Here is a 27,759-nt window from a genome sequence, read left to right as displayed (position 1 = left end):
CGGGTCGCGGGTGCAAATGACGCCTGTGAAACGAAATATTATTTGTCATATAAATCCAACATACGTCCATTTTATGTTCTGTTTATTGTTCTATTAGTAACAATAATAATATATTCATTGACATGTTTTCTTTTTAAAGTAAATGGGTAACGTTTTTAGTCATCTTTACACGATCTTAGAATTAATTGGCCCGTCGCCATCACGCAGCAAAGTGACGTGTTTCTGGCTCGACGTTCTCTCACTGAATGCGAGCGAGTCCAAAATTTCGTCGCGCCCACAGTTGAAAATTATTTTGCGTTTCACTGATGCGTCACCTTAATGATAGGGCGTTGTTTTCCATTTACAATATACTGTTGATAAATTGATTTTTAATAAACGTACAATAACGTCCCATCTTTATTCATGAATTAAAATTTTAATTTCTAATATGAATAAATATTATAGTACAAATAAAAATGTTTGTTATTTATATTTAATAATATAATTTTAGTTACCTACGTATAAACTTATCTCTGATGTCCACGATGGCCGAAAGGCTACCGCGTTGACTTATAATGCCTTGGTTGGGTTCGAATCCGGAGTCGGGAAAATTCACGTGTTACTTTGCAATGTGTGTTTGGTATGGACCTAACAGTTTGGACAAGTGGCTAACATCCATTTCTCGTAAAAACAAACATCTATTAATAAAACCTCTAATATGATCTTTGATCGGACATCGTTAAAAAAAACTGTGACAAAAATAAGTGGAAAGTACAATGAATCGAAAAACATCGCAGGGTTTTGTGACACCGTTTCGGATAGCAATTAATAGAAGCTAAATATATTTTCGATTTTTCGTTTGGTGATCAAATGTTCACCCGTTTTTTTTTTAAGTTAAATCAAACATTTCCGTCGAAATATTAAAAAAATAAAAGCGATAATCATATTTTTATACGAGTAGCTTTTTTGTTAATTTACTAATTAAATCGATGAGAAATTGTTAATTGCAATATGACAGTAAATCGTCTCCTTCCATAAACGATCGCATAATGACTGTCGAAGCAAGTTTATGTGTAAAAAAATTGTGATTGAAGATTATAAAAAACATTAGGTGGGTACCAACTGTGTACACGAAAGCAACGATAAATAGTATGTTTAGTTTAGATTTAGTAGATATAACAAAAATGCTTATGTGATGCATCATAACAATTACTCATATCATTACCTACATCTGGGCATTTGTTAAAATATTTAGTATTCACAAAAATATCTAATTATATCTTCGAAAACAATAGTAAGTAGGTAGTTTGTTTTGTTAATTGAATTTTTGTTACACAAAAAAAGTGTTTTTGAACTCCTGTTCAGTGTAGCTTACTTGAATACATATTATTATTAACCTTGGCAAATTCCTGATAATACATATTTTGTACTGATAACTTGGTCATTAAGTGCGAAACAATTTGCAAAATCCGATAACGGTTTAATGTGCACATTATTCATTTTAGCACGTATTGCAAAAGTAATTCCATACTTAATAATTAGTAGTAATTATGCAATTATTATAATTTATTCTCCCTTATAAACCTCGTTTGTATTACTTACTACCCATTCGACACTCATTCGCCCACCACAGGGATAGCGAACCTTTTTACGTACCTACGCGTGCCAAAATTTTTGACTGTGACGTGCCGAGCAGTTAGTTGTTCATTGAGAAAAAGTAGTTATAAGAATTCATTTATTAAAAAAGTTCAAAATTTTTTATTGAGTTCTTGAGTATTTGTGTATCCATTACTTAGTTATTTACACACACATTGTAAAAATAAGGCATTCTTTAGCTACGGTGGTCTCAAGTATTGTTAAATGATTGTAAAACGATCAAAATCAGAGGTTCGCGGCGCGGCTTCCCCCGCCGCCTGATGAGGTCAGTGCGATAATATTATGTGTGGCGCATAAAACATATGCAATTTAAATCAAACGTATTGTTTATTCTTGAAGAGTATCTGCCTGCTATTTTTTATACACTGCGACCTGTCATTTATGCATTAATTTCGTCGTTTCCGTTTTCGCATCAATTGGTAAATATATTATTAAAAACCGAAGAAAATACGCATGGCGGGCATGGCTATGTCGTCATTATTTTTTAATATTAATTTGTACTTAATATATTTATTGTAAAACTTTTTTATCAAAAGTATCTATTTCTTTCTCTTCGACGTTAAACATTCGCGTGTCATGCAAAATCATCTCGCGTGCCATAGGTTTGCCATCACTGGCCTAACAGCAAATAATCGCCAAATTAGCAGAAATTTTAATTTATGTATCACTGTGTTTGCACTATTAAATATAACAAATTGGAGACGATACGTGTTTTGTTCTCATAGTAAACTTTATCAAGTATTAGTACCGGCGTTTTGCGTTTATATTTACTAGAATCTAGCCTGTACGCCCATTAGACAGGCCAACTAGACGCAATGGCCCATCAACGGCCGGTCAGTGGACTGACCACCAGACGTTGTCGACACACAGTGATCACAGTGACGCATGCACGTCGTTATTACTCAGCCATCGCCACGAGTTGCACCGGTCGGCCGACTATTGGGCGTACAGGCTAAAGCGACTCGCAGTTGTGTTGGTATTATTTGCTAACATTGTAACATGCATTGTATAAAACAATACTAGCACAACTGCAAATCGCTTTTGCCGTACTTATGCTGTCACTGTACAATGATTCCAGTGTACTTATATTGTCAACGCATTGACGTGGAGTAATTGGACGAAGGATTTATATTATAATGTAAAAAAGTGATGACAACGCTGATAGATATCCAAATAATTACAATAGGTTGGTATTATTAAATAGATAATCGTGAGGAATTGCTAACAATTTGTATTTAAACGTTTACAGATAGATAATGTGTGAGCGCTGTTAATATGTTTATTTAAGTCAGAATTTGTTAACATTTTTTATATTCTGTCTAATAGTCATTGTTTTTTCAATCGCCTTGAAACACTCAATAGTTTTTTTATATTAGAATTTATTTATTTATGGACGAAACGTAGTCAATATGTTTAGCGTGTCCACCCCACTGGCATATTGATATTTTTCATAAACTTCATATTAACAATATTATACATTCCCTTACTTTATTGCGTTCTTTCAAACAGATCTGACCACAGTTACAATTTAATTATTTTTTAGATGTAGGTACACGCTTGTCATCTTACCTAATTTTGAAATAAAAATGATTAACGAGACTTACCAGACGGACACTTTGTGCATTATTATTTTTTTAATTTATGACCTTTTTAAATTTAATTATCATTTCATCCCCCGTCTCCCGACCCCTGACAGCGTAAGATCTCTTTAATTTCTTTAAATAAATTATATGCTTATTGTCCTGGCCAAATTAACTTTTTCTACCATCAATTATAATTGCATAATTTTTCAATTTCTTTTACAACGTAACCACATCGTTGGTGATTTTTTGTTAAACTAATGTTTCGCAGATTTCAGAAAAATAAGATTTGATTTATTTTCATTTTAGTACTTGTACTTATTGCTTGTACAAATCGTTCCGTCGCCATAATTATTACAAAATAATATATAAATTATATAGGTAGATGACAATATTGGTAGATGCCTCCGAAATGTGGTGTTAACGGTGAAGGCTTCGTATTTTTTGGACAGAGCACAGGACGAACCAGTCATTCAAGTTAATTGCCCCACCAAACCACACCCGGTTTTAATCGGGCGTATCACGGGACCCTACGTTTGATGTGAAACATCATGTTTTTATGACTGAAAATATTTCAGGAACTCGGGTCTCCATGCACTCAAATGTGATTTGACTGAATTTACATGACTTTTCGTAGTAGGTACACATGAAAGAGAGGAGCACGTAGATTGTACAATTGTAGTAAGTAACAAAAGCTAATACAAAATTGCCAAACACGGCTGTCGACATTATGCTTAACGGCCCACATGCTCAGTGTAGGTCAAAATGGAGCTTTTATGGCATTTTCAGAGCATACCCCTGGACATTCCTTAAACGTTGTAGATAATCTATTTATATCATTTCGAAGCCTTATTATCCTTTATATTTATTTTAAACCTAACCAAAAAAAAATATTTTTTAAAAAACAGTACGTGTTCAAACACGCGCGTTACCATGTTCTGACTCAATTAAAATCTGAATTTGTTATATATTTATGTCCACCGTTTATGTACCGCTCAAAAAAAAATCGGTTATGTACATGTTCAAACACGCGCTTTAACATCATTTTACTCCGTACTTCATTTTATCGTTTGTCAATTTATGGCTACGGCCGTATGTTGTAGCTTAACTACTGGGAAATGCCAATAGAAATGGCGTATTTTAAAAACATACTACCTTATTCTTAAGTCAATAATTATTATAAAGCAATCATTATTCGTAGGATTATTATCATATTTGAATGGTCAAAGACATGGCTTATAATCAATATCTTTAGAATTATCTTCAAATGTGTTAATCGTGCCCATTTTTTGAATAATAAAATGCTTAATTCTTGTCAAATTTGGGATCACAAAGATTATAAAATATATATTTTACTGTAAATATAATGTTAACGTTAATTTTACTAATGCTTTTGTAAATGCGTTTAAAAATAATAAACCTAAAAAATCTTAACACCACTGCACATGGATGTACTGAAATATGACTATATTCTAAAACATTAGAGCGAGAGGTTTAAAAGAATACTATTTTATGTAATAAAAATACTTTATGCAGTCAACAAATGTTTAAAATAAATATAAAGAATAATAAGGCTTCAAAATTATATAAATAGATTATCTACAACGTTTAAGGTATGTCCAGGATCATGCTTTGAAAATAAAACAAAAGCTCCATTTTGACCTACGCTGAGCATGCGGGCCCTTAAGACACATTCTACAGTGTTTTTGACATATTATTAAGCGGCGCGGACCAGATAACCTGGAGATACCGGTAGGAAGAGCGTCGACGTGCTGGAAGCGACCAAGCTACGGAGCTAACTACGAGAGCAACCTTAGTCGCTCAGAATATGATTGAATTTCAAAGTGGTCAAGATCTTCAGCCACGAAAGAACGACATATAAGATTTTTCTTTTACTTCTCTAAATTTTCTAAATAAGACAAATCTTATATCAGTCTAAGAAGCTTTTTAAAGGCATTACAAAAACGATAATATTATTATCGTATTATTCCAAAATACACATTGACGCCAAATAGAAACTAAATGCAATTTCTCAGAGCGTATCTGATGTGTTAAAAGAGATTTCTAAGCGTGAAATAGATCATTATTTCAAATGGCGGTCAATGGAGCAAAAGTATTGGCAAAACAGCATTTAGAAAAGAAAAAAAACCTAAATGTACCCAAACCACGATTGCACTAAAATCAGAGTCACGATTTATCAAAAATCCAGATTTTAATCATCATTATTATAGAGCCTATTAAAGTAAATTTGAATCGTGTGTTTTAATTTTACATTGTAATGATTTTTTACTGTGGTTTATCCATTATGATTCCATAGTAATGATGATCGAGGCTACGTTCCAGTGAAGAAATTTTGTAATATGTAGGTACCTACTGCTATTACTTTGGCCATCATAATAATATATTGAATATTCATCTTTTTTGAAAAAAAATATACAACGCCCGACGTGAGTTGAACCCCTAACCACTGGACTCGCGTCAAATTGTACTTTACCAATTAAGCTATGTATATCCTAGTTAACTACAACGATTTTAGCTTGCGTTTTTACATGAATATTTATCAAATTGAGTTAATGTTGACTTATAAGGGGGTGTTCGAAGTTGAAGATCTTACCCCCGTTAATATGTATTGTTCAGACGGTTGCGATTGTGTGTGGGATGTGATATAGTATGGTTGTCCTTTACGGAAACACATGTGTATTTAGTATGAAGCACAGTAATGATGTATTACACGGCAAGATAAAATGACAGTACCTATTAATCTATGAATGTGCTGATGATAATAATAAGAAAAAGTTTTGTATTTAGATAATTTAATGATATAGACGAACTGCTCGGAATGTTTACATTTTGGAAACTCTAATTGGCAACTGTGTACGTTTCCGTTGCGTTATTGTCTATGCTCTAGAATAGTGGTCGGCAAACCGCGGCTCGCGAGCCACATGCGGCTCTTTGGCCCATTGAGTGCGGCTCTGCCACAAATGCCCTCTGCCCTATTTGACACGGCTACAAAGAAGAAGCAAAGAAAAACGGATGACGAAAACCGTGAATTTAAAGTTGAATAGACTGAGACTGCGTTTATTCAAAACTCAAATGGCCTACCGACCTGTATTATTTGTCGGAAAAAATTGGCGCATTCAAATTTAGACACTTTACAACTAAACACGCGTCATTTCGCACTAAATATCCTGTCGGCGATCCAAGGAAGAAAGAAGTTTAGGAACTTTATAAGAGTCATCTAGAGATTTCATTTCAGATTTTTAGAGAGGAATTCAAGACTAAATTGAGAAGTCGTCTTATTGATGAGAACTTGGAATGGTGCTTAAAATTAAATACAACAACTTACAAACCTGACTTACCCAAACTTTCCAAGGAGATGCAAGACCATTATTCAGATTGAGTGTTTGTCAGTCATGATTTAATTTTATGGATACCTTATGTACGTACAATTTAATTTTTATCAATACATAAGATCATTATTACGTATGCTATCAAGCTTTATTCAGTGTACATACATAATAGTTTAATTAAGACTTAAAACTTTAACTAAAGTTTATTAAGTTAATAAACAGTGTACCTACATAATATATAATTTAAGTTTAAGAAATTTGGCTCTCAAAAAATATTTCAATCGTTGTACTATTGATATTTGGCTCTGTTGACTAATAAGTTTGCCGACCACTGCTCTAGAATAACATGTCAGTTGTAAAGTTGTAGAGTTATGTAAAACCTCTACAGACTATCGGTTTTATGTTTTAAATTAAGGTATATTTGTTACCCCCCCCACCCCCTATGCCCTCCTTAAAGAGAAGGGATTGCCGAATGATAGTACCTCTTTTCCGGGAGAACAGTCACACGAAAGATAAATTAAGAACTTAGGTACTTATTACTATAAATTAAAAGCTCAAAAATTAGCTGCGTAGCCACAGACATATTAAATGGACAACTCACTTCATACCCGGCGCGCACGAGAAATTGTGCATGAAAGTCATTCACAGTTGTATAGGTAGATGTCACGTGACCATATGACGTATCCGTTTCCATTATGCGATACAAGCTTTGAGAATTTATAGTAATATAACCTTTATTGTAATGGCGTATTAGTGTCATGACTCATTGCGTTAGAAACAGATTCTCGGTTACTTACGACTTCTCGGAGATTAGACGCAAGTGAGCCCAGCGAATCATAGGCGACTGACTGTCCAATGGTTCCTGTCATTCAATTGCATTGAATTAACATTCATCAATATCTTAAAATGGCATTTTATAAATAATAAATAATACTAACACATGAAAAGTGATATCCCATCTTTCTTGGAGTGTTTAGTAGATTTTTTTACAATTTTTAACTAGGCACATTGGCATTTTGTAACACAATAATAACGGTGGAGTCGAAACCTGACAGTCAGAAATTTTGTATGGGCAGACCCAGCGGTGTCGCCAGACCGTTTGCAAGCAGAGTGTTCATTTGAGCGTAGGATACCGATATTAAAATATGAATACGCCATCCGGCAGACCCGACACAAAGTGAGTGTCATTTTATTTTCTAGATGCTTCGTCCATATTAATGTCATTGTGCGTAGCCCACGATTATTAGAACATCCTATTATGCAAATTAATCACAATATAGTGAGCGAAGGATGGGTTATTATGGCAAAACGTGGTGGCACGTCGACGCTACACACACAGGTACCATTTGTAAACACCGAGACACATTTCAGAGAATATTTTAGTTAGTCTTAAACTGAATAAAACATAAATAGTTCAATGGTGGTACACGTGTAGCTTCATATTTTGGTGACAACTGGACTGGTATGATTTGAGAATGTAGTCTCGATTGTCTGACATGAAAGAACAAAACAGAGTTTAACCATTTGAATCATAAACCGATGACGGTGAAGGTACTAGTACATTAACACTCCGTTCAATTTCATACTTTCCCATTGGGTTCATAAATATGTTGAGAACCACTGGTCGAAAGATTCGAAATACTTCTGTGACATAAATAATAACATGTGCTGACAAGGTTATCTCGGGTTGGGTACTTTTTTTACTGATACGAGTTACGTGTTATCTATAAAATAAATAAATGTTTACGCTTTCATAATCACAAACGAATATCTACTAGCGTAATAATATCATTCTAATAGAATATAATACATAGACACTTCTGTAATTTTATTACGCATAACACACGGCAAATTTGCCCTTAAATTAGGTCAATTTTTAACTTGTTTAACTCAAATTTTGATGCCATTGATTATTAGGTAAGTATAACAAAAGTATGAGCGTCTTTTAAAGTCTTAAAACGAAATATTCGTACTTTTATATTTTCAATCGTTAAAAGTCCGTTTTAGATAATGGACACGTAGAGTTGTCACTTCATAACTTTGTACCCCGGCTCTAGGGTGACAGTGATGTAATATAATATTATAAACATGTTTTTTTACATATAATATAATTGTATCTATTTATTTATTACTACATAATATTATACCTATTGAATCATGCAGAGGCGTATCAGTGTAGTAAAGAGTGCAAAAAAGGTGTTAATGTATAAATCGTATGTATGTATACTCTATCACTAAACAAAGTAAGCGCATATTCTAACGATAATGGTAAAATGACGAAGTACTAAAACCAAACATAACCGTATAGGTTTTCATTATCATCATGCGCAAATGATTGGACCGGATATCACCGGGGTAATCACGTTCATTCCGTTCCGGATTATGTGTTCCGGATCAGCGGCTTATCGATTTAGCAGGATATCATCAGCACGGCTCATTTATATTCATTCAATATCGGAAATAGAATAGTTATGTAAACATAAAACATATCTATGTCTAAATCTAGTTTAATCAGTGACGTCCCGTGGGGGGTAGGCATATTGAGCGTCGCTTTGGGGCGGCAGTTACATGAAGGGCGGCAAATCGATATTTAGAGAAAAAACTAACCACCTGATTGGTGTACATAAGTGAAACGGCAAATAATTTTCAACACTATGTGGAACGAAATTTCGGCCGCGTTGAGGCGCGTTGCCATTCGGAGAGAATAGTTTACCTGTTCGCACGTCAAGTTCTTTTGTGATGGAGCCATCTGAATATATTCTTAAATCGTGTAAAGATGACTTAAAAACGTTCCGCATGTACTTGAAAAAGAAAACATGTCAATGAATATACTATTAATATTACGAATGTAATAATAAACATAACATAAAAAGGATGCATGTTGAATTTATATCAAAAATTACATTTCGTTCGGTTCGCGTCATTTGCACCCGCGACTCGCATTCCGCGCATCGCCTAGTTACGATCTTTTTAGACCATGCCTCAGCTGAGGTATAGCCTTAATAATAACGGAAATATCTTGCTATTAAAAAATTCAGCTCACTGGTTGGAAACAAAATGTATTAATTACTATACAAGTTTTAATAGAACTATAATTTTTTTGTCCAGTTTGCGATGTCTAGTTTACTTCCGTTGGTTTTGGATGTCACGTGAGTCAGAATTGCGAATTATATTTGAATTATAGATAGATACACACTTTACTTGATTTTGTGTAAAATGTTTGCCAGTCACTCGAGAGTTTTGGAAGTTGTCAGGTGTATTTTTAAATGTATCTAAAACCGTGGACTTATAATAATGTATATTGAAGCAGAAGTTGTAAGTAATGTATCCATACAACACATTTCTTAGATATTGGAGTCATGAAAGGATTATAAAAAAACTGTAAGTATAAAAAAAATGTGACGGCATTTTGTCGCTGCCTAGGGGCGGCATTTTGTCTAGGGACGTCACTGAGTTTAATTACCTAATCGCTTATGATCGCTGTTTTTAAATACGTTTTACAATAATTATTAATAGATTCAGCCTTTATTTGCAATGACAGTTCGAATCAATGTCATGCCAAGTCAGCGAGGCATCGGCCGTGTGACGTGTGATTAATCTGACATACGATTGGACCGTCGTCTTACGGAGTAATATTTTTATCGCAAAATTTCCCGGCAAGTGCAATTATTTATGTAAAACTATTACCGATTTTATGTCTATGATATTTTGACACAAACAGAACATAACAAACACCGATACCCAATACGATAAATAAATTAATTAATTTAATTGGTAGATATATATAGAAAAACCTTTATATTCACATAAACACATCTAATAAATCTACCTTTCGAAATAATTATATATTAGCTTATTCATACGTTTTGTTATGAAAACAAAGTGTCTCCAAGACTTGCATTTTTTTGTTTCACTCGTGTACCTTAGCCGTCTCGCACATCGAAACTCGTCGCGTCTGCAACATGTAGAATACATCATCGTTATTCACAAAACACAAGTTGCCAAATGAAACTCCGCACATTGTGGAATGCGACATTTTAGTTTGAAAAAAAAATCTAGTGTTTCTGACAACAAATGGACGCGTCTCGGGCTGCGAGTCAAAGACGCCAGTGTTGCGGTTACGCATACGCGCCAGTGTTACCAACCGTACTATAATTATAGTATTTGTACTATAATTTTGGCCCTCGTACTATGTACGATATAAAAGCCTGAAAATACTATAATTTTGAAATTTCGGAAAAAATAGATGAAACAAAGCCTTCGACCCTGAGTCGAAACGGTATTACTTGATTTTGCCGGTAAGATTTTTCCAATGACATTATTAATGGACAATGCACTTAATACAGTAGCTAGCAAGTGTCGACATTCGCACGTGTGTATAGGTAGACGTCACGCAATTTCCATTATGCGATATCGCGCATCGGGAATTTATAGCAATATCACCTTTATTGTAATGGCGTTAGAACAGTGTTTCTAGTGTCAATGTTCATTTGAGGGAACCCGTTCGAACCGAACCATTCGGCAGACCCGACAAAAAGCATCGGCAATTTATAGCAATATCACCTTTATTGTAATGGCGTTAGAATAAATTATGCCATTCGGCAGACCCGACAAAAAAGTGAGTGTCATTTTTTTTCCAGATTATTCGTCCATACTAATGTCATTGGACTTTTCCCTAAAAAAGGCTCTCGTTAATCACCTTTTTTCACGTGTATTTTTTTGAAAATGCAGAAAAGTATCGGTCATTCAACCAGTACCTACCTACTAATTTTTTGCCGAAATACTATAGTTTTTATGCTGCGTACGATAATTCGGTGACAAACATATGGCAACACTGATACGTACACGCTACGAATTGACGAATTTGTCCAGTGTTGCCATATCTATTGAAATTTCAGTAGATCTACTGAAATTTTGGTCAGGAAAAGAAGAAATTATGATATTTGTTATGAATTAAAGACACTTTTTACATGATGCACGCTTTCACCAAACACAATCGTTGAATTTCATACATTTTTGTCAATCTACTGAATTTTGAAAATTTTAGTTGGCAACACTGAATTGGTCATTCCTGTTTAGACGTCGAAGCCCGCCGGTCGCCGCATCCCGTACATAACCACGTTTCTAGAGGTCATGCGCGACTGTCGCTAGGCGCCTATGTGCGCGGTCTTCATATGCAACATCGTTGCTATGCTATATATACTTCATATCGTCTCTGTTCTGGCAGAACACACTTACTGGAGAATACTAGTTTTGAGTAATTTGACTTTGAAGTTGTTAAAATGTTTTAAATTGTCTATCATGTGAATTTATTAAGTAATCGTAAAAAGGATGACTTTAAAATAAAGACTGTTTATTTATTAAGAAGGTTTCCAGACGGTATAGTTTGAAATAAGGAACATTTTGGTATAACTAACTCAATATGTCATTTTTTCGAATTAGTGTCTTCTGCCAGAACAGTGACGATATGCAACAAGGTTTGATTTATATGGCTGCGCGGCAGACGAGGCGAGTTTAGATGTGCTAACCGGCGTTATTACAATAAATTCATATTTTGAGAATACAAGCACCCTATTCTTTAATCAAATTAAATGCAAAAATATTTTCCAGAATAAAAAAATATGTTGTATTTTTCATAAATACATATGACTCGTTTAATTATATCCAGTTAAATAGCGGAAAAGCAATCCGGAAAATTGATTGCTCAGGTGTTGTTTAGGTATTTTTTTTATCGACATAGCTTGCAAATAATGTGAACTACCTTCAAACGAGTGTATGTAGATTACCCGTATTTATCCACGATACACATACATACTTGTAATATACAATTTTATTGTATTTACAAAATAGTGTACGTGAATACTTAAAGCGGAATGCAGAAACATTTGTCATAACTAAAATTTCTTTAGCAGAAAACACTATGCAGAAACATTGTCCTTGGTTAAGATCATTTCTATTGAAAATAATACCATATTTAAAAATTCTCTTTCCTATAGTTTAGGTAAATTATTTTATAATTGTTAAACGATGACAAAAATATGACAACCGCATTTTATAAATGCAATAACTATAAATACATATTAATATTTAATTATAATACTCTTATGTTTCCGTTATAAGTCATTATACGTGATTCCACAGGCACCGCAAGATATTTTTTTAACATGGTAACACTAGCGTCAAGTGTCATTCTTCACCTGGCATTTTGTATTTCTGCGGGCTGGCGTATAAAAGTAAAATAATATTCTGCAAGTACATGCCAAACGAATTAACACTATCAATATCCATATTGAGATACATTGTTAAATGAATTTGAGTGTATGGACTGTTTTATAGACATACGAATTTATTTTGACAGCAGCTGTCAGTGGTAAATGTTAATACAGAAGGGGGCGTGTTCATAACAAAAGTAGTCTATGGTTAAGGATTCCTTAACTCTATACGCAGGATTGTCTATAGTTAAGTCATGCTTTTCGGTGACTTATCCTTAGGATCGAAATCTTAGATTGTGCATTCCGCTCTTACACGATATTTTCTAAGTAGTCGCTCGCTTGATAAAATGTATTTATCCCGGTAACTTTGTCCATCAGTATAACTTTGGCCCACGGTATTTTTTATAAAATAAATTGTTATGAAAAGTATTGATACAGGCATATCTGCCCAATTTGTGAAATTAAAGTTCGTATAATCTTAATATATGACTATCATAATATTCGGTGCCAATTTTGTTCGACATGTAAATAAAAAATAAAAATATACTTTTATTATTAGCCGATTGGGTAAATTTGACCTATCTGTATAATATTGGCTCACATTGATTTATTTTTATTTAACACGTAATATGTCATTATGTACTTCACTAAATTGCGTTTGCGTCTTGTGTTTTATTAAAACAATGTATTTTATTAAAAATGCATTAATACACCTATAAATTAAAACTATATTTTTCTGACCATGTCCGATCCTAATAGGATCATTATGGGCCTCCACAGAGTAGAGGTTTGAATTAACAGATTTTGTTTTTTTACGAGAAATGGATGTCAGCCACTTGCTCAACCTATTAAGTCCATACTCTGACTCACACACAAATTAAATATGTGTATTTGCCAGGCCCAGGATTCGAACCTGTAACCCACGGCGTGATAGTCCAACGCTTAAGCCGTATTAAGGTCATATTAATTCAACATTAATTGCAACAGTAAGTGAATGCTTAGTTAGTTTTACTGTCTCTGTTTTAAGATTGTATATGTACCAAATAACAACGTCTGTCAAAACTCATTCTCACTCAGGTGGAAAATACCAATATGAGAAGCGTTTTTGTAAATTATACCATTGATTAATAATATTTTTCTTACGACCATGTCTGATCCTGATAGGATCATATGGGCCTCCACAGAGTGGAGGTTTGTATTAACAGATTTTATTTTTACGAGAAATGGATGTTATCCACTTGCTCAACTTATTAGGTCCATACTCTGACTTATACACAAATTAAAAAACACAATATGTGTACTTGTCAGACCCAGGATTCGAACCTGGGACCCTCGACTCTATAGGCCGGCGTTTAAGCCACGCGGCCATCGTGGGTGTAAATTAATAATATTAATGTCTCTATTCTTCAGTATTGAAATAAAAATCCCTAACTTTATTATATCAGCTTTAAATTCATATTTCTGCAAATAATGTATTCATGGAATGAAGTTAATAAATTATTTTAGTAATTATATATAGTATTTGATTCACACAATTCAATAATGATCTGGACCGGTTTCGTCCGCTTAAAATGGTATTGCCACAACAGTTACTTATACAAATAGGTTTTTAAAAAATCGAGGAAATTGCCATTGTATCAATGTTTGTGTGCAGTTTTATAAAATTAAAAATTTCAACCAAATTTCAACTCCATTTGCCATAAATAATTAATGCTCCTTCTTTACATACCACTATGTAAGTAAACAAAAAAAACACGCGAGCCAAAGTTACACTTATACAGTAAATTAAATCAGTTATTTATACAAAAAAGATTTATCGAAAATCGAGAAAATTAACATTATATTATTTTTTTAAGTATTAGGTAATTTAAACAGACAGCCTCCAAATTTTAATTCCATTCTCCATCATTAATTATTGCTCTTTCGGGTAGTTCCGCTACATAGCATTATTTAAGAAAACCGAGAAAAAAGTGAGCCAAAGTTACACTGATATAGTAAGTTGCCGGGTTTGATAACACATTGCTGTTTTCATAATTGGCTTTTTTTATGTTCGTTTCCGCTTAGCTACTGAGCCAACTAAGCGGATTCGTATTTATTTTTTCAAGGCTTTATCATTTTACGACGAAAATTAATAATTCATTAGCCATACGTGATTTCGTCTTGCAATGAAACAAGGGTATTATCGGTGCGGCTAATCCAGTGGTATTCAAAGGGTGCGTACACAATCTAAATTAAATCCACTGATGCACGGTCATCAGTTCCGATTGTTGCATCAGTTTTTTTTTTAGACATTTTTTTTCGAACAGAATCCATCTCGGTATCGCAACTGATTTTAAACATACTTTCATAAAGATAATACGAATTTAATATCTGAGAAAAATGTGGGTTGGCAGATCAGATCAGGCGTTGCTTGTGCGCAGCACATTAATAATAATGTATTCTAATTTGAGAGTAGACCCCGTTGAGCTTAAACAATCCATGTCCGGACTCGCACTTCAACATGAAATGTTGTATCGGAAATATATAGCCGTATATTAAAGACTGTCTAAATAAAACATGGTTTTTGTCGGTTTACACTTTACAGGAAGCCAGCAGCAAACAAATTTTGAAAATAGCCGATATACTGAATTATTTGTTTTAGGTTAGGTTTTCATTCTTGAATTCATGAATTTTGCAAAATCAGCTATGAAAATTGAATTAATGTTTATATTGAATCTAATAAAATGGAGACAGTATAGCGAACCATCCCAGGGTGAAACTTTTTACGAACAATTTACATGTAACCTAAAAAAATAATTTTATACTTAAATCTGTTTACCACAGCAAAATAATAATATTATACTGTATTAACAGTATGAAATATTATGTATGTCACTAGGTAGTCGCTCACTAGTGCGTAATATTCGCAGCGGCGAATGTATCGCATCGCTCGACCTAATATGACGCTCGTATCGGCTTACGGGAAAGAGCAAACTTGCGCGACCGACTCGCGTGTAGCGTGCGAATTAGCAACGAAATATTCGCTGCGAATTGATCCAATCGATTGCGTTTTCTTCGCTGGTGAATAAAAATGGCGACGATAGAGAAGCTTATCGAGCTGGTCTGTATTATCCATACTTAATGATTTGTCGGACTGGAATTCAAAATCATATAAACGATTAAATTGGGAGAGAAATTAATGAAAGTGGTCTGTGGGTAGTTATATTATTATAATATATAGACATGTAGTGTTATGCTGAACATTGAACATTCTGTCTTTTGTCACTTTGACATTAAATTTGCCATTAGTCTATGTTTTCAACCTTTCCTGCCGTCTCGTTTTCGTTGGATTATAATACATTTTACGTGAAGTGGGTAAAAGCTATAGTTTTATTTAAGTACTATTTTACATCTGGTGGGGAAATTAAAATAATTATTTAGACTATGGCTGCGAAACTGACACATTGGTATGATGCAAACACGGAATTTGCATTAAGGGGGGACATGCTCAGCGTAGGTCAAAATGGAGCTTTTGTTCTATTTTCATGTACACAACATGTACCGTTTAAAAAAAAATCGGTTAGGTAGATGTTCAAAAACGCGCGTTAACATCATTTTACTCCCTACTTCAATTATAGTTTGTCAATTTATGGCTACGGCCGTATGTTGTAGCTTAGCCGCTTGGGAATGCCAAAAGTAATGGCGTATTTCAAAAAAACACTACCTTATTCTTAGGTCAATAATTATCATAAAGTAATCATTATTCGTAGGATGTTTATCACACTTGAATGGTCAAAGACATAGCTTATAATTAGTATCTTTAGAATTATCTTCAAATGTGTTAATCTTGCCCATTTTTTGAATAATAAAATGCCTAATTCTTGTCAAATTTGGGATCACAGAGATTATCAATATAATTCTTTATCGTAAATATTTCACTATAATAATGTCGATATAAATTATACTAATGGTTTTATAAATGCGTTTAAAAATTAATAAATGTAAAAAATCTTAACACCCCTGGACATTTATGTACTGAAATATGACTATATTCTTTAACATTAGAGCGAGAGGTTTAAAAGAATACTTTTTTATGTAATAAAAATACTTTATGCAGTCATCAAATGTTTAAAATAAACATAAAGGATAATAAGGCTTCAAAATTATATAAATAGATTATCTACAACGTTTAAGGTATGTCCAGGATCATGCTTTGAAAATAGAAAAAAAAGCTCAATTTTGACCCAAGCTGAGCACGTCCACCCTTAAGGGGGGACATGCTCGTCGAACGCCAAAATTGAGTTTTTATTGTATTTTCAAACCATGATCCTGGACACTCCTTAAACGTCGTAGATAATCTATTTAAATAATTTTGAAGCCTTATTATCCTTTATAGTTATTTTACACATTTGATGACTGTATAAAGTATTTTTGTTACATAAAATAGTATTCTTTTAAACCTCTCGCTCTAATGTTTTAGAATATAGTCATATTTCGGTACATAACTGTGCAGTGGTGTTAAGATTTTTTACATTTATTAATTTTTAAACGCATTTATAAAACCATTAGCATAATTTATTACGAGATAATTTTTGTAAAATATTCACGATAAAAAATTATACTGATAATCTCTGTGATCCCAAATTTGACAAGAATTAGGCATTTTATTATTCAAAAAATCGGCAAGATTAACACATTTGAAGATGATTCTAAAGATATTTATTATAAGCTATGTCCTTGACCATTCAAGTGCGATAAACATTTTATGAATAATGATTGCTTTATAATAATTATTGACCTAAGAATAAGGTAGTGTTTTTTTGAAATACGCTATTTCTTTTGTCATTCCCCAGTAGTTAAGCTACAACATACGGCCGTAGCCATAAATTGACAAACTATAATTGAAGTAGGGAGTAAAATGATATTGACGCGCGTGTTTGAACATGTACCGTTTAAAAAAAAATAAAAAAAAATTCGGTTAGGTACATGTTCAAACACGCGCGTTAATATCATTTTACTCCCTACTTCAATTATAGTTTGTCAATTTATGGCTACGGCCGTATGTTGTAGCTTAACCACTGGGGAATGACAAAAGAAATGGCGTATTTCAAAAAAACACTACCTTATTCTTAGGTCAATAATTATTATAAAACAATCATTATTCATAAGATGTTTATCACACTTGAATGGTCAAGGACATAGCTTATAATAAATATCTTTAGAATCATCTTCAAATGTGTTAATCTTGCCGATTTTTTGAATAATAAAATGCCTAATTCTTGTCAAATTTGGGATCACAGAGATTATCAATATAATTTTTTATCGTGAATATTTTACAAAAATTATCTCGTAATAAATTATGCTAATGGTTTTATAAATGCGTTTAAAAATTAATACATGTAAAAAATCTTAACACCACTGCACAGTTATGTACCGAAATATGACTATATTCTAAAACATTAGAGCGAGAGGTTTAAAAGAATACTATTTTATGTAACAAAAATACTTTATGCAGTCATCAAATGTTTAAAATAAGTATAAATGATAATAAGGCTTTAAAATTATATAAATAGATTATCTACAACGTTTAAGGAGTGTCCAGGATCATGGTTTGAAAATACAATAAAAACTCAATTTTGACCTTCGACGAGCATGTCCCCCCTTAAATACAAGCACAATATTTTCGCGAATGTTTCGCACGGGTCAACGGCTATCTTAAACTGGTGTTGTTTTTTTCGAGGTCCGTGAATCGAAAAAGTTTTAAAACCATTGGGTGTACCTATTAACATGGCTTGCACTTTTATCTCATCTCCAATAAAAAAAACAATGCCATTTGCCTGATGCTGTAAATTGTGTGTCGGGAATTTTTCCATTGGTTTAATTTTAATTCAATAAGCTTCGTCAGAATAATAAGGTGTTCGTCTACTGCAGAACATTTATTATTCTCCTATATGCCTTACGGTCTTTCGCGATTCTTGACTCTTATATATCTTTTTCATATATCACAGGTAACGGATTAATAAAATATAATATAATCATTCCAATGATAGTGTCGTGATATTTAAATAAGTGATCATAATAATAAATAATCAATAAACATGCGGGGAATAATAAGATTGTTAGCGTACGTCGCTATATCGGGAGCGTTTCTGATATTCCTGGCTGTGCTTTCGACGTCGCATGATCAGCTGAAGAATACGGTGCCAGGAGACGTGGCAGCGGATCCATTAGCGCTGCAGAATCACCAGAGCAACGAGATGTATATAAATGCTGAGGGTATAATTCCTCCGCCGCCGCTCGGAAAGCTGCGCACGAACACCGATGTCTTCGTGGTCAAAGAGCATGACAATGTCAACGCTCTGGACGAAGAGACGCTAAGGCGGAGAGACAAGATCAAAGAGGTAAACCATATTCAACATGATTGTTATAAAAAATCATTGGGGGGGGGGTATTTTCAAATATATAAGTTACGCCGAATGCGCGAAATTGACTATTACATGAAATGGGCAAAATTTTGCCTAAATCATGAAAAATGCAAGCCCTTTGCCTTATTCATGAATTAGGCAAAATATATGCCGAGTGCGTGAATTCGGCAGTATTTTTTTTGCCTAGTTCATGCATTGGGCATATTAGATAGTAGCGCTACTAAACCAAATGTGTCAAATGCTCATGCATTGGCAAAAATAGATAGTCGCGCTCCGGTGGTGTTTATTGCAACTAATTAAACTAACCAAATGTGTCAAATGTCATTGATTACATAAAAATATACCAATCAATAACTACAATGACGTTCATATCCATTTACTATGCCCAAAAAAAATGTAGAACTATAAATATGATAACTGAAGAATTTTATTAAAAGGTATTTTCGCGATTTGATTATTGCTTGGGTATCAATCGTGCAATGGTCAATTGTTTGTTAGTGATAGTTTGTTGACACTACAACGCTAACCTCAAAATGGACATTCAGTTGAATTCAGAATTACAAAACCTTACCTAACCTAACATAATAATAATAATATTATATTATGTCCTTATGTCCAATTATAACTAATAAAACCATCCGTATTAAATTTACTTTTTCTACTGTCATGTTGACAGTTTAAGAATTCCATACCCTGACGAATTCACGCAGTCGGCAGATAATTTACCTAATTAATGAATAAGGCAATGGGCTTGACTATTACATGAATTAGGCAAAATTTTGCTTATTTCATGTAATAGTCAATTTCGCACATTCGGCGTAACATATATAAGTATATATTATATAGTGGCGTCCTGATAGATGCTGTAGATACGCTGCATCCTCTGAAATCATCGATATAGAACTATTTAATGATAAGATGTGTTTATGCAATTATATGGTCAATCTTATCTTAGTAAACTATCTTCTAAATGTTGTGTATTATTAATAACAAAAATATGTTTACCATTCTCCAATACCACGCAATATTCATATCATCGCCCTCCCGTTCCGACGAAATAAGTTGGAAACCTTAAGGCTATACCCCAGCTGGGGCACTGTCTAAAACGATCGTGACTACGCGACGCGAAGATTGTGCAAACGACGCCTGCAGAACGTAACATAATTTGTCATAAAAATTCAACATGCGTCCATTTATTATTATGTTTATTGTTCTATTAGTAACAATAATTATATATTTATTGACATGTTATCTTTTTCAAGTAAATGTGTAACGTTTTTTAGTCATCTTTAGACACGATTTAAGAATTAATACCCCCGTCGCCATCACGAAACAATTTGACGTGTTCACAGCTCGACTTTCGCTCTCCGATTGCCAGCGAGTCCAAAATTTCGTCGCACCTTTAGTTGAAAATTATTTGCCGTTTCACTGAAGTATGCTCTTAATATCTAGATCATGGCTCCCACAAGGGGGGGGCTGACAGGGCTCTAGCCTAGAAGCCCGGGGTCTGGGAGGCCCGTCGTGGCGGGTCGACCTAACAAGTGAGATAAACACTCATCACAAATTTTCTCTGATGGTAAAAAAGTCGCAAGAATGTTAACATTTTAAAATATGTGGTTGCGTGAAGCAAATTTTGATTATTGTGTGTCGATATTCGAAAATTTCATAATCCAAGTGGATTTATTCAAAATTTCGCTAAAAATACACTGAATACCCTTAATTTAACCTGGAACATCATTTAGAAAATGCTTCTGTAGAGCGTCACACTGTCTTTAACCCTAGAGATATCTAGGGGGCCCGTCAAATATCCTGGCCTGGGGACCTGTTTCAGAATGTGGGGGCCATGACCTAGATATATACCAAATAATGGGTAGATATTGTGTATATCGTTTTTAACAGCAAAAATACTAGACTGTGTATTTGCCTTTTGCTGAGTGCGCATAGTGACTGAAGATGTCGAAAGGCGAAACACGTGTCGCAAAAACGAGTCAAATGGAATAGTGCAAAATTTAAATCCATTATAATTTAAATTCAAATTCCATCAAGTACCTACGGTCGATAGTATTAATATTTCTTTACGTGTTAAATTTCACTTGGTATTAAAAATTTTAACAAACATAAATATAACTAGGGAATCCAATCCCGAGCCATAATTCTGATCCCGGGATCCTGGGACTGGACCCGGGATTGGCATTTTTTCCATTGTTCATATAAAAAATTTATATTTACAATTAACATTGATAAAATCGGTCAAAAATAAACCTAGTATAATTTATACTATTTAAGACATTTATTGTTAATCTTAGAAATACATAAGTTTAATGGAGTAAATAATATTGTAATATAAATAATAATGTGAATTTAATATGAGATTGCTGTTTCTGATAGTAAAGACTTAATGAATGGGTTAGCGAGATTCAAAATAGTAAAGCAAATCATGGTGTACTTATGGCCTTTCCGCTTCATAAATCTAATTAGTCAGCCAAATATGCAACTGCCGTAAAACGTATGAGATCATAGTGGAATTACTTTGTTAATAGCGCGTAGCATTTTTTTCCCATTCTTTCTCATTTTTATTAATTTATTTGAAAAAATAAAATGAATCGGCAACTTACACATGGGTATAAATCAAACTATATTCAAACTCAGTTTATTTCTATTGTAGTTATTTGTTATTAAAAGTATTTTTTCTGTTATATTTTCGTTTTTATTTTATTTTCCATAAAAATTGATAAAAAAATCAATCCCGAAACTTTCGGGATTATGTTTATCAATCCCGGGATTCATAGGTATCGAAAATAGCTCGGGATCCCGGGATTGGAATCCCTAAATATAACATTACGACTATGCCGACATTAAACATTTGTGTATTCAATAGTATACTACATGAAAATTGTCTTGGGTAGGTATACATACCTATAACTTTTTTGTCCTGAAAATGGGCACCCCTTTCCCATCTCTGTTTCGTGTTTTATTGCTGTTTTGTTCACCTACAATAGATTTTATTAGTGCCACTTCCGATATCGATTGACCTATACGCTTCGTCGAACTATATATTCTATTGCAGCGGTTGTAAACCTTTTCATAGATTTAGTACCAGAACCGAAATTTAAAAATTCAGTAGCACCGACAACAAAAAATCTTATATACAAATAGGAAATAAATTGTGACATATTTTTATTTAGTTCTTAAAGTTGAAATCCGACATAACTACTAGGCATTGCGTTAACCCTGTGTAACCTGCGCAGACGTACCTACCGCGCCGGCTAGCTCTTACATTTCTTACGGCGGAAGGGTTGAGAGGAAAAAAGCCAGCGACTTGTGGAATATAAATTTATTAAACATTTAATATAAATAATTGACATAGTGATTTAAGGTTTGATTCTATTTTACTTAGGTCATCAGTGGCATGCGCTAACTTCTACGACGAGGGATGTTCTTCAACATAAGTTGATGTATTTATTAAATCAGTCAGTAGTACGAGAAGGACCTATTTACTATATTATGGTGTTATCTTTAGATATTGAGGGATTCATTGCATTCACAGCATCTATGGACCACTCGAGACTGGTACCTAAATATATATGTTAACTGAATCTTTTATGAATACTCTGCTATATACGAAGCATAATGGCATTCAAATATCATTACGCTTTCTGAAATGTCTAAAAATGTCTTGAATTTAATCCAAACAATTAATAAAAAGTTTTGTTTAAAATCATTCAACTGTTGGATGAAATATCTATTCTTTAATTTTTATCAAAATTCTAGCATGACGCCGCTATAATCGTGACCTCTACAAGCTCTTTTATGAACCTGATGTCGTCAGATTTAATTCAACGCCTACAATGGGCCGGTCACGTGACACGTATGGATGAATGACACTGACAATGCGCCTAACGTTTGATGGTACAGAAGTATAACAGAGTATGAGAAGACCACGACCTTCGTTCAATTCTTCGCAATCTACAAGAAGTCTGGAGAAGAAGAAAATGAGCTCTTTTAGATAGTTTTAAAATTTATATAATATACATTGCATAAATTCTACCACCAGTCATTTCTTTCATACAACCGGTGGTGTGCGTACCACTGGTGGAGAACTGCTGCTCTATTGAATATTAAAATATATCTAAGTAATATGCCTATAATAATAGTATTTATATAAAATTACCACACATGTATTTATCCGACCCCTATTTGCTTTTTAATACATCCATTATACGCCATATTCCAAGAGTGACATATTATATCGACTACTGACTGCATAATAACGTATCTAGCTTACGAGAATATGTCATTAGCCGGTCGCCCAATCTCTTTATGTACAGATATAATTTAATTTAAAATTCTGCAACTGAATTAATTTGCAATTTGTAAAATATGTGTTATTGTGTGTATTGGTTTAGCGTCCATACAATTGAACAGAATTGAGAAAACATAACAGCGAACCATTCTTCTTTCGACCATGACCGATCCTAATAGGATCATATGGGCCTCCACAGAGTGGAGGTTTGTATTAAAAGATTATTTTTTTTACGAGAAATGGATGTCAGCCACTTGCTCAATCTATTAGGTCCATACTCTGACTCATACACAAATTGAAAAACAATATGTGTATTTGCCAGAACCAGGATTCGAACCTGGGAACCATACGCAGTTTCAAACCTAGGTATATACAGACGTAACTATTGAACATTTATTATCATATTCTTAAACACGTGTTTTAAGTGTATCCCATATTTCTCCACACTCGAGCTTTAAATCTTTTTTTTTCGCTTCCTGGATCTACTTTGAAGTTGTGAACGACAAATCACGTCTCAATCCCTCTTCCCTCCCCCAAATTCTTTTACGAAAAACGAAGAAAAATATCTATTTTCATTGAAATGTTCATTTCTTGAGAATCTCGAGAAATGAAAAAAGTTGATAAATCACAAGCTCTAGTTCCACCCATTTAAACCGTTCATTCATTATAGTGGAAAACTCTTCATTTAAGTCGTATCAGGAAATTTGTACGTAAACAGTTCACCGCAAGACACTTATTCGTGCGCCGCAGTACATGAAACATGAGTTCGTGTAACATTTAATTAAATGACGAGTTCTTCGTTGAACATTTCACCGTGGTATAATATTTGTACGTATTCTAAACATGTGGGGAATTTTATGAGATGTCTTTACTAGGTTAGGTTAGGTTAGGTTAGGTTAGGTTAGGTTAGGTTAGGTTAGGTTAGGTTAGGGTTAATCTAATTGGAACAGTATTATTTGCAAACTATCACCGCATTTTGTGAGATACGTACAAATACATTCCGCGGTGAAATGTTCAACGAAGAACCCGACATTTGATAAAATGTTATATAAACTCATGTTTCACGTACTGCGGCGCACGAATAAGTGTCCCACGATGAACTGCATACGTACAACTTACATGTAACCCATTTAAGTACCTAATATACTATATAAGCGAGTACTTAAGTACGTAGCCAACAATTCCATATAATATATACCCAGTATATTTTCCGGTTGGACTGGAAGCACTGGTTCTCTACGTTTAATTAATATTTCACGTACCCTCGTAGATGCTTCCTTACTTTTCATTTCGTGAAAAATTCGCCGATTCAACAGAAAATCGTGACATTTTGCACCTCCACTGGATTCTCTCGCTTATTCACCATTTTTAATCTTTTCTTTTCTGTGCCATTTCATTCCTACTCTCCGTTGTCTTTTTTTCACTGTCGGCGATGTATAATTCATGGCTTGCAATTAAATTTTTGATTCTTATTTTATTTATGCACTCAACAGATTTTTGATTTTTTCTTTCTTTGTTATTTATTGTGTGAAATACAAGTTTATTTTACTACGTTTTTCTTAGCTCATAGTATTGTTTTTGTCCGGTGGTTGTTTGTTTATCCAGTACAAATCTTGCAATCGATTTTTAACTAACTTCCCGACTAGCTAGACATTTGAAACTTTTAGAATATATCATAACACGATGCCAATGCATTCTTTTAATACTTTTAGCCATCTTTAAGTAGAATTGAATTCATTTTCATTTAATTCTTGTACGAAAAATTATTACGGAAGAAATCCGTAATCCAATCCACTATTATTGGTTGCTAAGGGTGTGGTCCTAGCAACTAAATTATTAATATGTATCGTGCGTTACTATGGAAATCAAAATGACATTTCAGTATTGTATATTTGTTTCTTTGTTGCAAAATAGCAAAAAATGATTTGTTGACAATTGCCTTATTTGTCCTAAATTATTAATATATAGAATTGTCAAGTTTATAATATGATTCAACAGAAAATTTAAAAACGTGGTATACAAAAAGTTATTTTTATCTTGTAATTATTATATACTTATTCAAATCATCACCCCTTCGTTTAATTTTATTTATATTTTTTTTCGCTATTTCGAAGAAAACGTATATTTGTTTTGTTATTCAATACCGAATACTCACTGACTGACTATTTTTTGTCGGGTTACGCGATGTATAGTTTACTTCCGTTGCTCTTCAACGCCCTTGGAGACCAGCTATGGCATCTGCTATAAAATACCTACTTAATAGAGGTGAGTTGGAAATACCGTCACCAGTTTGTGTACTAAAGTTTCGGATGAAACTACCCATACTCAGTATGTGTGGCACAATAAACTTATTCCAAAAAACTTGTGATGATACGAGGGTGGGTCAATAAGTCCTTAGAAAAGCCGACAGGTGGCGCGACTAGTACTGTAAGCGGTTTGTTTTCATGCAGCGGCACTACCGATTCAGTATGCTGCGAAGTTTCAATCAGATTGGTCGGGTTGTTGTGTGTTTCTCGTACATTTAAAAAAAAAATTTGCTTATGGAAAATGGAAAAATGGAAAATGGAGAAAATTGAGTTTAGAGCTGTTATTAAACATTTTAATATAAAAGGGTTAACAGCAAAGGAAATAAAAAATGAGTTGGATTTAGTTCACGGCATATCTGCTCCTTCACTTGCAACTATTTATAACTGGTTAAATGAATTTAAACGTGGTCGTACATCAACAAAGGATGAACCACGCTCAGGACGTCCTGTAGAGGTGACTACACCAGAAATGATCAATAAAATCCACGATATGGTGTTAAGTGACCGAAGATTAAAGTTGACTGAGATAATTGAGGTTACAGGGATCTCAAAAGGTAGCGTCATTTCTATTTTACATGACAAATTGGGCATGAAAAATATTTCTGCAAGATGGGTGCCGCGTTTGCTCACAGTCGACAATAAACGCAATAGGGTGGTGGCCTCTAAAGCCCTGTTGTCGCTCATGCAACGCAATCCGGATGAATTTTTTCGTCGCTTTGTGACTGTAGATGAAACATGGATACACCACTATACTCCCGAGACGAAAGAACAGTCAAAGCAGTGGATTGCGAAGGCAAACCATGTCCAAAGAAAGCGAAAACCGTAAAATCAGCTGGTAAGGTTATGGCTACTGTATTTTGGGATGCACGTGAAATTATTTTCGTTGACTATTTGGAAAAAGGAAAAACAATAACAGGGGATTATTATGCATCTTTATTGGACCAGCTAAAAAACAAAATTGAAGAAAAACGGCCTCATTTAAACAGGAAAAAAATCCTCTTTCATCAGGACAATGCCCGTGTTTACACATGTTTATGATCAATGGCTAAAATTGAAGAATTGAAGTTCGAATTGGTCGACCACCCACCGTATTCGCCAGATTTAGCCCCCAGTGACTTTTTCCTTTTCCTAAACTTTAAAAAATGGCTAAGTGGACAACGTTTTTTTTCAAATGAAGAAGTCATCGATCGGACAAATGCTTATTTTGAGGACCTTCCGAAAACTTATTTTTCTGACGGTTTAAAAAAAATTGAGAAACGTCTAACCAAGTGTATTGAGCTCCAAGGAGATTATGTTGAGAAATAAAAAAAAAATACAAAAATAAAAACTGTTTTAATGCTTTTTTCTAAGGAATTATTGACCCACCCTCGTATCATCGCGAGTCGCTGTTCTGTGCACTCGCCAGTTGGTAGAATTTCAACACTATTGACATTAAATGCGCGCGAACGAGGTAGCTCTTGAATATAGGTATATTTTAATTTATTAGTCTATTGTGTTCGAATGTATGAATAATAGCTCATAAATTTTGTGTCGCAGCAATGTGGTGAGATGACGCACAGGCTTAGGCTTGTTATATGACTGCTCAAAACATGTCTAAATTTTTAAAAAAAATCACTGTTATAATTTTGGACTCGCTCGCATTCAGTGAGAGAACATCGAGCTAGAAACACGTCACTTTGCTTCGTGATGGCGACGGGCCAATTAATTCTTAAATCGTGTAAAGATGACTAAACACGTTACCCATTTACTTTAAAAAGAAAACATTTCAATGAATATATTATTATTGTTACTAATAGAACAATACACAGAACATAAAATGGACGTATGTTGGATTTATATGACAAATAATATTTCGTTTGACAGGCGTCATTTGCACCCGCGACCCGCAATCCGCGCATCGCCTAGCAACGATCTTTTTAGACCGTGCCTCAACTGATGTACGGCCTTAACAAGAATATTGTAATCTAAC

The 27,759-nt window shown here is 33.8% G+C and overlaps 1 protein-coding gene across 6 annotated transcripts in view; it reads left to right on the top strand.

Annotated features, from left to right (window-relative positions):
- alpha-Man-Ia (alpha-Mannosidase class I a) overlaps positions 1–27,759 on the top strand; it is a 58,187-nt gene that overhangs the window by 11,305 nt on the left and 19,123 nt on the right. For 5 of the 6 annotated variants that reach the window (XM_085950073.1, XM_085950077.1, XM_085950078.1 and 2 more), the window contains exon 2: positions 18,765–19,157. The exons of the other annotated variant lie outside the window; for it this stretch is intronic. In XM_085950073.1, coding sequence (XP_085806199.1) covers positions 18,855–19,157 — 303 coding nt within the window. In that variant the 5' untranslated portion in view covers positions 18,765–18,854. The remainder of the gene's footprint in view (positions 1–18,764; positions 19,158–27,759) is intronic. 6 annotated transcript variants of the gene reach the window in all.

Source organism: Rhyacophila brunnea, unplaced genomic scaffold (assembly GCF_057557595.1).
Source record: "Rhyacophila brunnea isolate RB1 unplaced genomic scaffold, BYU_Rbru_1.0 scaffold_10, whole genome shotgun sequence".
Lineage (NCBI taxonomy): Eukaryota > Metazoa > Arthropoda > Insecta > Trichoptera > Rhyacophilidae > Rhyacophila > Rhyacophila brunnea.
The sequence above is the reverse complement of the archived record's forward strand: the minus strand, read 5'-3'. Positions and strand labels throughout refer to the sequence as shown.